Source organism: Perissodus microlepis, chromosome 9, assembly GCF_051167445.1.
Source record: "Perissodus microlepis isolate ML-2025 ecotype Zambia chromosome 9, ASM5116744v1, whole genome shotgun sequence".
NCBI classification, from domain to species: domain Eukaryota; kingdom Metazoa; phylum Chordata; class Actinopteri; order Cichliformes; family Cichlidae; genus Perissodus; species Perissodus microlepis.
Window position 1 is genome coordinate 28,458,326 of NC_140469.1, and position 12,810 is coordinate 28,471,135.

A 12,810-nucleotide genomic window follows, 5' to 3' on the forward strand; every position below is an offset into this window, starting at 1 on the left:
CATTAATGGAATCAAACAAAACCGGTGTCAATCAATTGTGCTACGTTTGTGCTGGTTTGTGCTGCAAAAATTGTCGTTCGTGCTGCTATCATTTCAAAAATATTAATAAAATAATGTCTTGATGTGTGCTCAATCATCCAGGTAAGTAAATTCCAAAAGTTGATTTTGTTCACCAGGACATTTTCAGTGGGAGAAACGTTTTGTCAGTCATCCAAGTGACTTCTTCAGTCTCAGCTGACTGCAGGTTTCCCCAACCTTATAAACAGTACATTTGCACAGCGAAGGAAACTAGCACCACTGAATGAACAATGGGCTGGGGGGCTAGTTCCATGATTGTTAGTATGCAAATTCTTATGACCATTCATCAACGATTACTAATCAAAGACACAGATTCTCAAATGGCCATGAGTACCATTCACAGAGAGTTGGGGAATGGCTGCAATCACAGCATTGTAAGATGGCAAAAGATGTACCCTTGGGCCCCCCTTCTCGATTCAGAGATGGTCAGCATCCTGACAGCCTGATGGACGAAGCTGTCTCTCAGTCTGCGGGTTCTGGCCCGGAGGCTCTTCAGTATCCTTCCTGATGGCAGCAAACTGAAGAAGCTGTTGAAGGGATGAGGAGAGTCACCTGTAATGAAGAGGACCTTCCGGATGAGGCAGGCGCAGTAGATCTCCTAGAGAGGGAGGCAAGAGAGGTCCCCACAATCCTCTCTGCTGCTCTCACTACCCGTTGTCATTTTTTTCCTGCAGGACCCAGTGCAGGAGTTATACCACACAGTGATGCAGCTGGTGAGGATCAGTGATGGGAATAACGGCGTTACAAGTAACGGCGTTACTTCTTTCAGTAACGAGTAATCGAACTAATTACTATTCCTATCGTTACAACGCCGTTACAGTTACTAGCAAGGAAACGCGGTCCGTTACTATTTTTCAACAAACAGACGGTTGAAGCTGTGTTCAGCTTACCGCATCTTATATCAGTTGCACGGAAGTAGCTGACTACGTAAGTAATCTGGACGCTACAGCTTTAAGCAGCTGGGCGCTCCCGCGGACGGTAATCACGATCACTGTCTAGCACAACACCTGGAGCTGTTTGACTGAGGAAGAATAAAGTAGTCGTGGTAAGCCAATCCCATGACCAATTAAAGACGAAGCAACAAGGTGGTATATACCAGTTTTTAAATTGTGTTGATAGGCCACGTAAAACCAGAGTCATGATAAACAATATATACGCGGCGTTTTTTCCTCAATAGTTTCGTCACGTAAGGACAGCGCCAGCAAGCACTCTCTGCTTCTCCCCCCCCAGAGCGAGGGTGGAGCCGTAGGCATATTCAGTTCACAAGGGTTTAATGTTATATCAAAATAGAATCAAACACGTAACAGTAGCACCTAAAAACAATTTAAAAACTTGATTTTATAAAATACGGTGTCACAGTCCTGGATCGTATGACACAGCGCTCTTTTCTTTTGTTTATAGTTTGTCCTTTTGGCATTAGATCCTAGGTTCCTTAAATGTGAGTGAAGTTGGCCCCCCCACCTTCTTCAAATCCAACAAAAGTGGTATCAAACTTTTGTGCTGGTTTATGCTGCAAAAATTTTCATTTGTGCTACTATCATTTTAAAGATATTCAGGAAAATTTCTAGAGGTCATCAGAGGTCAACCAGTCCCCCCACAATAATGGAAACAAACAAAACTGGTGTCAATCAACTGTGCTACGTTTGTGCTGCCTCTGTTTTACAGGATATTAACGAAAATGTAAAGGTCAAAAGGTCAACCAGCCCCCCCACATTACCCAAATCTATAAGAATGATGTCAAACATTTGTGCTACGTTTGTGCTGCTATCATTTTAAAGATATTAATAAAATAATGTCTTGACGCGTGCTCAATCATCCAGGTAGGTACCTATTTCAATAGGTACCTCCCACAGGTTGCACTTATTCCGCCAACGATGTGGAGATCAAGCTGTTTTAGATTCAGTTAAAATCAAGGCACTCAAAAAGATCCTCTGGAAAAGATTAAAATTCTTGGAACAGAGTTTAATACACAGAATTATAACAGGAAGAAAATACACTTTTTCTTGCCTTCTGGCAGCTGAGGCGAGAAAAAACAATCCCAGGTGGCAAAAACTTCATTAATATAATTGTAGATAATATTTGACCTAAATATGCGGGTCTTGTGATTTTAAACATGTAGGTTAGAAGCTTATCACAGTGATTCCATTATATAACCACTCCAGTGTATGTATAGTGTATACATGTCAGTATAAGTCAAGTGTATACAGGTATATATGTCATACAGTTGCAGTGGCCTCATTGTTCTGACAAAGAAAACTAACCTATCGACTACACTACACAATGGAAACATGGTAACAAATAGGGATGGGAATCCTTTAAGTTTTATCCGATACTGGTGCCAAACCGGAAATTTTGAAACCGTGCCGGTGCTGAAACGGTGCTCGAACCGGTGGTTAAAGAATGGAAAACACAAACTTTGTACAAAAACCTCTTGTGTTTTTATTTTTAGCAGTCTCTTTTTTTCTGCAAAATGATAACCAAGTTAGCCTTTTCTGTTGATACAACATACCTCCTTTGGTTGGAACCGGTGCTACACTGGCAGGGCTAGAGGCCAGGACTCCACTCTTCGAGTTCTTGGGGGATATTACTAACTCCGGGTCCGATAACAGGCACCACATCCGCAGTAGATGTGCTCAGTGTGAGGTCTTGCAGCAAGCTATCAAATACGGTGCATTCTCTAGCTTTTACAAAAACGCTATGCACCACCAGGTGCTTCATCAGATGCTGTGAAGTACAGCCAGACTTTTGAGTGCTTCGCCTTGGGCATTTTTAATCTGTAGCTCTGTTGCAGGGTGTTTTGGTACCATTCTTTATTCATGGCTGTGTTTTGGGGCAAAATTGTGAGCAGACTCCCTTGGATGAGAAGCAACCCCACACATAAATGGTCTCAGGATGCTTTACTGTTGGCATGACACAGGACTGATGGTAGCGCTCACCTTTTCTTCTCCGCACAAGCCTTTTTCCCAGATGCTTCAAACAATCGGAAAGAGGCTTCATCTGAGAATATGACTGATAGGTTTATGCTGCAAACCTATTCGCTGGAACGTTAAGGACAACTTGCTACACAGCAAAAAGCAAGACACAAGGCACCAAAGTTCTTCGTGTTACTCATGCATGAGGGAGACCTGCCTGGAGCCAAGTGTCGTTCCACCACTTGACCTCCGTCAGACTCTCAGCCAGGTTCCCCATAGCACTCATTTTATTGTGGTTACATGAATATGCATAGGGTCATTAACATATAACATCTTACATAGGTATACATGTGAACAAAGAATACTGTGTGTGTGTGTGTGTGGTCAGAGTGTGACCCCATAAACGACTTCCCTTAACCTGCTGGTCTGGAAAATCCAACAGTTCATCTATATGTAAAAAAGCACTTAGACTAAAACTGACATAGCTACGTTAATCCTACCGTAAAACAATAAAACAAGGTACGACCTCTTCCCATGCTCCCAGGATGTAGGTGTGCATTCCACACTGGAATGCACACCAAGCCTTTGCAGCCTGCTAAAGATCACACATCCTATCACTACACAATTGATTATACACCTCTAAGCATATATGGTTAAATATTTCCTAATACAAATGACAATAATAAAATCTAAACCCAACAATGACTTTGCCCCAGTCCTCAGCAGTCCATTCACCATGTTTACATGATTTTTGTTAAATTAAATCATGTTAACATGAAATAAACAGAAAAGGAAAATTGTGTTCTGACTTGTTTAGAAATATATTTTTCTTTTGTTTTTTTTATTCTTAGATTTTTTCTAGCTCCAGTCTGTGTCTCCAACAAGTAGGACAAAGGATCACCTGCAGCTCAGACGGGATCTACCCTCAACCTGAGCTCACCTGGTCCACCAGCCCTTCATCCAGCATCACCAACAAAAACACAACAGCCCATCAGACTGAGCAGCAGCTTTACAGCATCAGTAGTTCTCTGATACTTCCAAACAGTGACATGGATCTATATTACATCTGTGCAGTCAGCACTTGCAGAAACAGGAAGAGAGCAACCTTCAGAAAAAGAAATTATACATCCATCCATCCAGTGGAACATTTTCATCAGATCTTTACAGGAGATTCGATCTGAACTCTGTGGAGCCTGATCTGGAGGGTTTTAAGTCTGACACTGAAACCAGAGGATCTTTCTGTCTCTTCAGATTCACTGTGATCCAGTGATGGGAGTGATTTCAGCCCTGAGTGATCACGCTGATGTTTGCACAGAGCAGATAATTTAGTGAATGTTTTGGCACATTGGTAACAGTGAAACAGTTTATTAGTAACGTGGGATCGTTTGTGTGATTTAAGCTGACTTGCCGTGGTGAAGGATGACCCACACTGATCACAGAGGTGCTTTTTAACCCCACTGTGAATCAGTTCATGTTGTTTTAAGTAACTTGATGTGGTGAAGCTTCTCCCACATTCTTTGCAGTATTTCAGTTTGCCTCCAGTGTGTCTACGTTGATGTCTTTTTAGGGACCCTTGCCAACTGAAAGTTTTTCCACAGAGGTCACAACGAAACCCTTTCCCACCACCACAGTGACGACAGGGTTGAGAACTGGATCCATCTGTGTCGCTCTGCTTCTAAACAAAGACACAAAGACAGTGTAAGTCAGTCCTTCAACATTTTTATCCTGAACGTCGCCTGAAATAAAGAGCATCTCTGCAGACGTCCAATTACATTTTACTGTTTCAGTTAACACAGATAAAAATAAAAATACATACCTCACACTAACTGCAATTGTAGAGTCTCTATCTGGTGTGGATCTGTTGATGTTCTCTCAGGTTATGTGGAGATTTGAAAGTCTTCTCACACAGGTCACATTTATAAGGTCTCTCCTCAGTGTGGGTCAACATGTGGCGTTGTAACTGTGCGTCTCCTGTAAACTGTTTGCCACACTGATCACAGCAGTACACATCATGTCCAGTGTGAATGCGTAGGTGTATATTTCGGCTGTCTATCCGACTGAAGGTTTTTCCGCAAATGTCACAGCTGTATGCCTTAATTCCAGAGTGGGTAACTAGATGACTCTGTAAGTGGCCACTTTGAGTAAAAGCTCTGCCACACTGATCACAGCTGTACGCTTTAACTCCACTGTGGATGAGTTGGTGTGCTTTTAGAGCATTCTTCCAGGAAAAAGTCTTTCCACACAAGTCACAGCTGAACGGTCTCTCTCCAGTGTGGATGACCTGATGAAGTTTTAGGTCATACAGAGTAAACTCCTTCCCACACTCGTCACAGGTGTATGTTTTCTCTCCCTTTCTTCTGTGAGGTTTGTCGGCCTCCTGAGAGCGCTGACTTCTCGCTCCATGTTGGTCCTGCAGTGACAGAGATACAAACAGGGGCAGTGAGTGAAATGCAGTCGTGGAACAAACTCAACCTTCAAACTCCCTCCATTAACACTAGTTTTAAACCTGAAGGTGGAGTGTGGCACCAAACACCTTAAAGGTCTCTTATCCCCACCTACTGGTAGTTCTAACACATTACATCCAACCTGGTGTTAAAAAGAATTAATGACTGTTCAAACGTTTCACTGTAGAAAACATTGGATTAATTTTTGATTAAAGGCAATTAAGTGCCATTCATTTTCAATCTATATTAATCGCATTTTATTTGTATGAGCAAAAAAAAAAAAACACACAAAAAAGGGAAAATATACACACTTAATGTGTTTACTGCCTGATATCGGGCTACCGTTGTAGTGCTTTGAACGTGTTTTTTTGCAGTGATAAACCAATATTAAGTCTGTTCGAACAACAATAATACCAATAATAATAATATTATTATTAATAGTAATCAGAATAATAAAAACAATAATAATAATAATAATAATAATAATAATGTACTTCCACAGCATGTCTTTTATCCCAACCGCTCTCTGCAGGTGGCCCCGCCCCTCTGTGAGCCTTATTCTGCTGGAGGTTTCTTCCTGTTAAAAGGGAGTTTTTCCTTCCCACTGTCGCCAACATGCTTGCTCAAAGGGGGTCATATGATTGTTGGGTTTTTCTCTGTATGTATTATTGTAGGATCCACATTACAATAAAAAGCACCTTGAGGTGACTATTGTTGTGACTTGGTGCTGTATAAATAACACTGAATTGAACTGAAAATTTAATTAATATCTATGGGCTCAAAGTGTAGTCATGTAAATCAGTTTTGTATGTGTAAAAAGAATTTGTGTGTGCGTAAAAAAGATTTGTATGTGTGGACTTAGCAAAAAAAAAAACAAAAAAACGTTACAAGTACGAATTTTGACCCTATTTTTCTTCCTTTCATCTGATTGGTCAATGTCATGTCAATCACAAATGTAACAATCCAATCAGAGAACAGATGGGTTTGGCTGTCGGAAGGGCGCTTGTTTGAACTGGGCTGTAAAAACTACAATACTACCACCATAATACTACATTAATACTAAAATCATAACTGAATGCAGAGCGACTGAAAGCTCTGTTCACCATAGTACTAAGGTGTGAGGACGGAACAGTAAGATGAATAGCAGATGATGATCTGAGAAGGCAGGAAACAGTGGTGATATGGAGCAGGTCACACAAATATGAAGGAGCAGATTTATGGATACACCTGTATGTAAGAAGTAAGATTTTAAAATGTATCCTGGCTTCTATGGGCAACCAGTAAAGGTGCTGAAGAACTGGGGTAATATGAGCTCTTGACAGAGTGCAAGTTATGACCCGAGCTGCAGAATTTTTGAAGAAGTTTACGAAGGGACCTTTTAGCCAGACCAAATAGGAGGGAATTACAGTAATTAATACGGGACGTAATAATCACTCAGAGCTGCTTTTCCCTGCAGTAGAATTGCTAACATGCTAACACAGTTTAATGAGCAGAGTTGTTCCAAACAGTCAGGCTAAAATGACAAGATCAAAATAAAAATACATACCTCACAGTAACTGCGCTTGTGGAGTCTCTTTCTGGTGTGGATCTGTTGGTGTTGTCTCAGGTGATGTGGAGCTTTAAAAGTCTTCTCACACAGGTCACATTTATAAGGTCGTTCCTCAGTGTGGGTAAACATGTGGTGTTGTAAGTGTGTGTGTTTAGCAAAGTGTTTGCCACACTGATCACAGCTGTACACATCATGTCTGGTGTGAATGCGTAGGTGTATATTTCGGCTCCCTATGTGGCTGAAAGTTTTTCCACAGATGTCACAGCTGTATGCCTTAATTCCAGAGTGGGTAACTAGATGGCTCTGTAAGCTGCTACTTTGAGTAAAAGCTCTGCCACACTGATCACAGCTGTACGCTTTAACTCCACTGTGGATGAGTTGGTGTGTTTTTAGGGAAAGCTTCCAGGAAAAAGTCTTTCCACACAAGTCACAGCTGAACGGTCTCTCTCCAGTGTGGATGAACTGATGCTGTTTTAGTGAATCCTTCCTATTAAAACCCTTCCCACACTCGTCACAGGTGTGTTTTTTCTCTCTTTTTCTTCTGTGAGGTTTGTCGGCCTCCTGAGAGCGCTGACTTCTCGCTCCATGTTGGTCCTGCAGTGACAGAGATACAAACAGAGGCAGTGAGTGAAATGCAGTCGTGGAACAAACTCAACCTTCAAACTCCCTCCATTAACACTAGTTTTAAACCTGAAGGTGGAGTGTGGCACCAAACACCTTAAAGGTCTCTTATCCCCACCTGCTGGTAGTTCTAACACATTACATCCAACCTGGTGTTAAAAATAATTCATGACTGTTAAAACTCTAAGATCATGCCCATCCCTCCTGCTGTACACAAATATTAATACTAGCATGCTAACACACTCAGAAAAGTAATGAATGTTTACCAGCTCTATACTTATTTTTATATTTCCTTTTGTTGTTTCCTATTAGATATTTATATAATTTTCTCATTTTTTTAACAATAATAAATCCAATGTAACAGTTACTAGCTTGGTTTAGTGAAGGAAAATGTCAGAGTCTGATTGCTACCCGAGGGATTTCTTTTATAAAACATACTAACTACCTAAAAAAAGAAAAAAAAAACATCTGTATTTCTATCTGCTTAATTTACAAAACATGATTTATTTGTAAAAAAAAAAATGTTTGGAATCATGTATGATTGCGTTCCACTTCTAACGTCTACACCACTTTGTATTGGTCATTCACGTGTGTCAACAGAAAATTGTACTTAGTAGTCAGTATAATCTTTTAATGATATAAGTTTGCATATGGTAGAGTACTGCATGTTGACCTTTTGATGACTTGTTGTTCACTACAAGACTTGTTATAAATTTCTTCCCACAGCGATAGTGACAGCTGGACACTCTTATCTTCGCTTCGTACCAGGCAGAGGAGTCGTTCCTTTGTCACGCGCGCACACACACACACATTCCAGTGTAATGCACCCACTGATGTATATAAATAAAGACCAGGGCAGTCTCAGAGCCCTCACTCCCGTGCGAGTGCTCTGTGACTGCCCTTGCTGCAAGTAAAACTGTGTGTTTCTCCTCTATGATTCTCAGCTGAAGAAATGTCTTCGAATACATCTCTTGAAAACGTGGTATTCCAATGAAATTGATTCATGTTTGTGGCTGTAATGTAACAAAATGTGAAAAAAAGTTAAAGGGAGCCAAAAATGCAAGCCACTGTAAGTCCTCATGTGTTGAAATCAGACATTGGGTCTGTACATGTGACATTATGTTTTTTCAGGTTGTGAAACATGCTGCAAAACAATCTGAGGCACATTAACTGTGTTATTTAAAGACTGCATGAAGATCCTCTGCAGGTTAGTGCAGGATAAACAGGTTCGTTTGCTGAACTGTGATGGATTTAAAGTAAAGAACACTGTGTGACTGGTGCACAGTGACTGTGGTGCTCATGTCAGAGTTAGATTACATCAAGTGTAGCAGAGATTCATTTAAACTGAAGCTCATGATGCTGACATTCATTCACTGAGTTCCACCTTCATACCAACAGTATAGTGTCTAATATAAAGACAGTGTACTGTCAGTGTAGAGGATGGAAATCAGCCAGGACAGCTCATGAAACATCTGCTGACATCTGGTTGAATTCAGTAGTGTACATCCACAGAGAGCAGCAGGTCAGCTGATCACAGCCTGTACTTTAAGAAAATCTACTGGAGCTCTCAACAGAAATTATTGTGAGCTGTGATTCTTTTCCCCACGCTGAGCCACTACAGCTGATTTTAGGGTTCACACCTGCTCAATCCCACTTTAACCTCTTCCCTGCTCATGTTCCTATTTAGAGGCAAAGTCACCCTCTACAATGTAGGCAACAGAAAATACACATATGTTTTATTGTATTTCATCTACTAATCTTATTTTATTATTACATTAATAAAGCACAAGGTTCAGTTAGTTTTGGATAAAAATGTTCTTCAAGAAGCTACTTTTACTTTCTTACTCTAATTACATTTACTAGCCTGTACTTTTTCACTGTTACTTAAGTAAAGAAGGCTCTGTGAGCCTGGTTCTGCTGGAGGTTCCTTCCTGTTAAAATGGAGTTTTTCCTTCCCACTGTCGCCAAAGTGCTTGCTCATAGGAGGTCATATGATTGTTGGGTTTTCCCCCCCTCTGTATGTATTATTGTAGGGTCTACCTTACAATATAAAACACCTCGAGGCAACTATTGTTGTGATTTGGCGCTGTATAAGTAACACTGAATTGAATGAAAATTTAATTAATAACACTACTATTACTAATAATAAAGAATAATAATTGCTATTGATTTCTTAATGTTTGCAAACATAATTTAAAAATACATAATATATAATAAAATACAACACAGTCATATAACAGGTTGGGAGTATGAGAGTTTTAGACGTGACTGATTATTTGGTGAAACTATGATATTTTCCTCACCTTCTGTGTTGAGCTCATTGTTTCCTCTGTAGTGACTCAGCTGAGTCCAGATGGCTGAAAATGTTCCTCTGCTGCTCCGTCAGACTCTTCTCCTCCTGCTGATCAGCTGGGACACAAAACAGATCTTTGTTAGGCTCCACACTGCACTGAAGAGTCAAAGTGTCTCATATGTTCATCTGACAACACAAAGTACAAATTTCACTCTGATTGCTTGTAGAAATCTTGTGAGACGTGTTGTGCTGCAAAGTGAGGAAACTCTCTCACTCACTTATACTTCAGGAGGAACTTTGTGACATTAGCTCTAATATTCTAAGCAGCCCTTTACTATGACAGGGCCAGAAACTGATGTTTGAAGGTTTGGGAGAAGGTTTGCGGCCCTCCCAGCATGCTGAGCTAATGATTAGTTGGTGTTTTTCTCCAAACACTCTCTCACTCTTCTCTCAACGTGTTCACAATAAACTGTGAACAGACACCGAGGAGAGCAGCAGAAGACCTCATTCAGGAGCTAAACTCAACATGAACTGAACTCACGGTAAAGTTAGCTCGATGCTTACCTTTAGATGAGCCCACAAACCGAGAGAAACTCCGCGATGAAGCTGGAACTCTTTCCAAACACACGAAACAGATCAGGGAGCAGAGACCCACGTGGTTCACGCTGATCTCAGCTACGATCCAGGAGACAAGGGTGGGCAGATCGATGCAGATATCGATCCAAACGTTGGTACTACTTTACTTTCTTTGAACAAAAAAGCAGCTCTCTGTGTAAACACCTCCTCTTGTGGTGCGTCCTCACTTTGCTCCGCCCCTTTCTTCTTCTTCTTGACATTGTTTTTTTTGGCGGTTTTCAAACAACAAAATGGTGCATTACCGCCACCAACTGGTGTGGAGTGTGAACTGGAACATCGACCCTCAAATTCTTCCAAACAATTTACTCTCTTTTAAAAACTGGATTAAGGCCTGATAACTTTCACTTCTTGACTCCTTTTGCAGTAAATCAATAAGATTCAGTTTCATTTTTATGTTACTGAGGTTTTGGATCAGTTACCTTCTCACAGTGTAATATAACATGTTCTACAGTTTTCTTTTCTCTTTTTTGAATGATTTGAATGGAGGTTATAATCCAACATCACTGAACTGAAATAAATCTCTAAGTAGGAAGTCATCAGTTCAGTTTTTGATCAATTTGAGTGTATTTTACTGTGCAAGCTGAGTTTGATTAGATGAAATAGGTTTTCTTAGTGGTTATATTAATGTCATTAAATAGTTTTTTATTTTTTATTAATGCATGTATGTATTTCCTTTTATATATAGCACAAATTTACAATGGGAGTTTCCAAGTTGTGTTTTGGACAATTTACCTTACCCGGTGGCACCAGTGTCCGGCAGCCTTGCCTCTGTCAGTGCGCCCCAGGGTGGCTGTGGCTACAATGTAGCTTGCCATCACCAGTGTGTGAATGGGTGGATGACAGGTTGTGTAAAGCACTTTCGGGTCCTTAGGGACTAGAAAAGCGCTATACAAATACAGGCCATTTACCATTTAGAGATTTGTAAACATATTTTAATAATCTTTTAACAGGAGTGACTGATTTTAAAAATGGGATTCTTTATGTCCGTGTAATTTTTCATTAATCTCTGTTACTCTGTTATTTCTCTCCATACTTAACTTTGTCTTCCCTATAACAGATCCTGTGACTACCTGTCTATGAAAAGCGCTTAATAAATAAACTTTACTTTACTTATACATCAAATATTATAAATCTTAGTTTGATAAATATTTAGATCATGTGAAAACACAGAGCAGCTCTCTATGAACAGTGTGAAGCAGGGGTGTCAAACTCATTTTCCATCAGTGTAAAGAAGTTACATATTTAACTGTTTTTCTACATGATGAAGAAAAAGCTGCTGTCAGCATGACTCTGAACCAAAGTGGGGAAAAATGTGCAAGATTACAGAAAAAGTTTTTGTAGCTTATTGCACAAACTGAAAACAGAAACTTTTCTGTCATTAATTACTTTGTGTAGTATGAATAGGTATAAGGACGGTTTTTATCTGTAGGAAATGCTGTAAAACTTTAAAGTCTGCTTGTGCTTGTTTGCAGTGAGCAGCAGATCAAACAAGTTAAGAATTATAACTGGCTTCAAACACACACTCAGGCCTGTGAGACTCATTCAGACACTCAGTGAGCCATGACTCTGTGTTACAGGCACACATTTCTGTCACGGTCCTGGGTCTGTGTCCCTGTGTTTTGTGTCGTTGGGTTAATTCTGTTCTTCAAATTCTGGTTTTCTGTTCTATTTATTGTTCCTGGTTTCTGTTCTCTTCCTTACCTCATGTTTCCATGTCTCAGTGTTGAGACATGGAAACATGAGACATGGAAACATGAGGTGTCTTGTCTGTCTTGTATTTTCTGTTTTACTTTGACAGTCTGTGTCTTGTGTCATGTCTTCAGCTCTGCTCCCCGCCTCGTCACATCTGATTAATTAAAGCTGTGTTCCCACCTGTTCTCCATCCTCTCATTGTCCTCTTTGTGTATATTTGCTGTGTGTTTCCTTCTGCTCCCTGTCGGATCGTCTGTTTGTCATCCTGGTATTTCACTCTGCATTTCCTCCTTAGTGTTTGTCTCATGCTCCTTGTTCCTGGTTGTCAGGTTTTTGCTATGTTCTCCATGTTTCACTTGTTCCTTTGTTTAGCTGTTTCCAGTTTAGGTTTTCCTTCAGTTCCCTGTTTGCTGCTTACTGTGTAGCGTTGTGTCCAGCCAATAATAAAGGCTCACTTTCTTTGTTTTTGTAAAATTCATTCTGACATAGATACGTTTATCCTACCATAAAACTATAAGAGAAGGTATGCCCTTCAATTGATTCAATGTAGAAGGTGTAAAAGTGAAGAAAACATCTATCCCATGA

At 40.3% G+C, this 12,810-nt stretch overlaps 1 protein-coding gene across 3 annotated transcripts; it reads right to left on the reverse strand.

Moving 5' to 3' along the window:
- Positions 1-4,208: 4,208 nt before the first annotated feature.
- Positions 4,209-10,705, reverse strand: LOC146380699 (uncharacterized). 3 transcript variants are annotated; one of them, XM_084940146.1, is made up of 5 exons: positions 10,462-10,705; positions 9,908-10,013; positions 6,981-7,577; positions 4,807-5,400; positions 4,209-4,665 (listed from the first exon to the last, which is right to left on the reverse strand). In XM_084940146.1, the coding sequence occupies exons 2-4, from the start codon at positions 9,923-9,925 to the stop codon at positions 4,834-4,836; spliced, it is 1,182 nt and encodes a 393-aa protein (XP_084796272.1). In that variant the 5' UTR covers positions 9,926-10,013; positions 10,462-10,705; the 3' UTR covers positions 4,209-4,665; positions 4,807-4,833. The 3 variants fall into 3 exon arrangements, with proteins under 3 accessions (XP_084796272.1, XP_084796273.1, XP_084796271.1); XM_084940147.1 differs by lacking the exon at positions 10,462-10,705 and having other exon boundaries at positions 4,209-4,662; positions 9,908-10,197; XM_084940145.1 differs by lacking the exon at positions 10,462-10,705 and having other exon boundaries at positions 9,908-10,197.
- Between the last annotated feature and the right edge of the window lie 2,105 nt (positions 10,706-12,810).

Coding starts and splice junctions, on each gene's coding strand:
- LOC146380699 (XM_084940146.1), bottom strand. Junction 5,401..6,980: donor ACAAGCGCAGTTACTGTGAG/GTATGTATTTTT, acceptor CTGTCACTGCAG/GACCAACATGGAGCGAGAAG.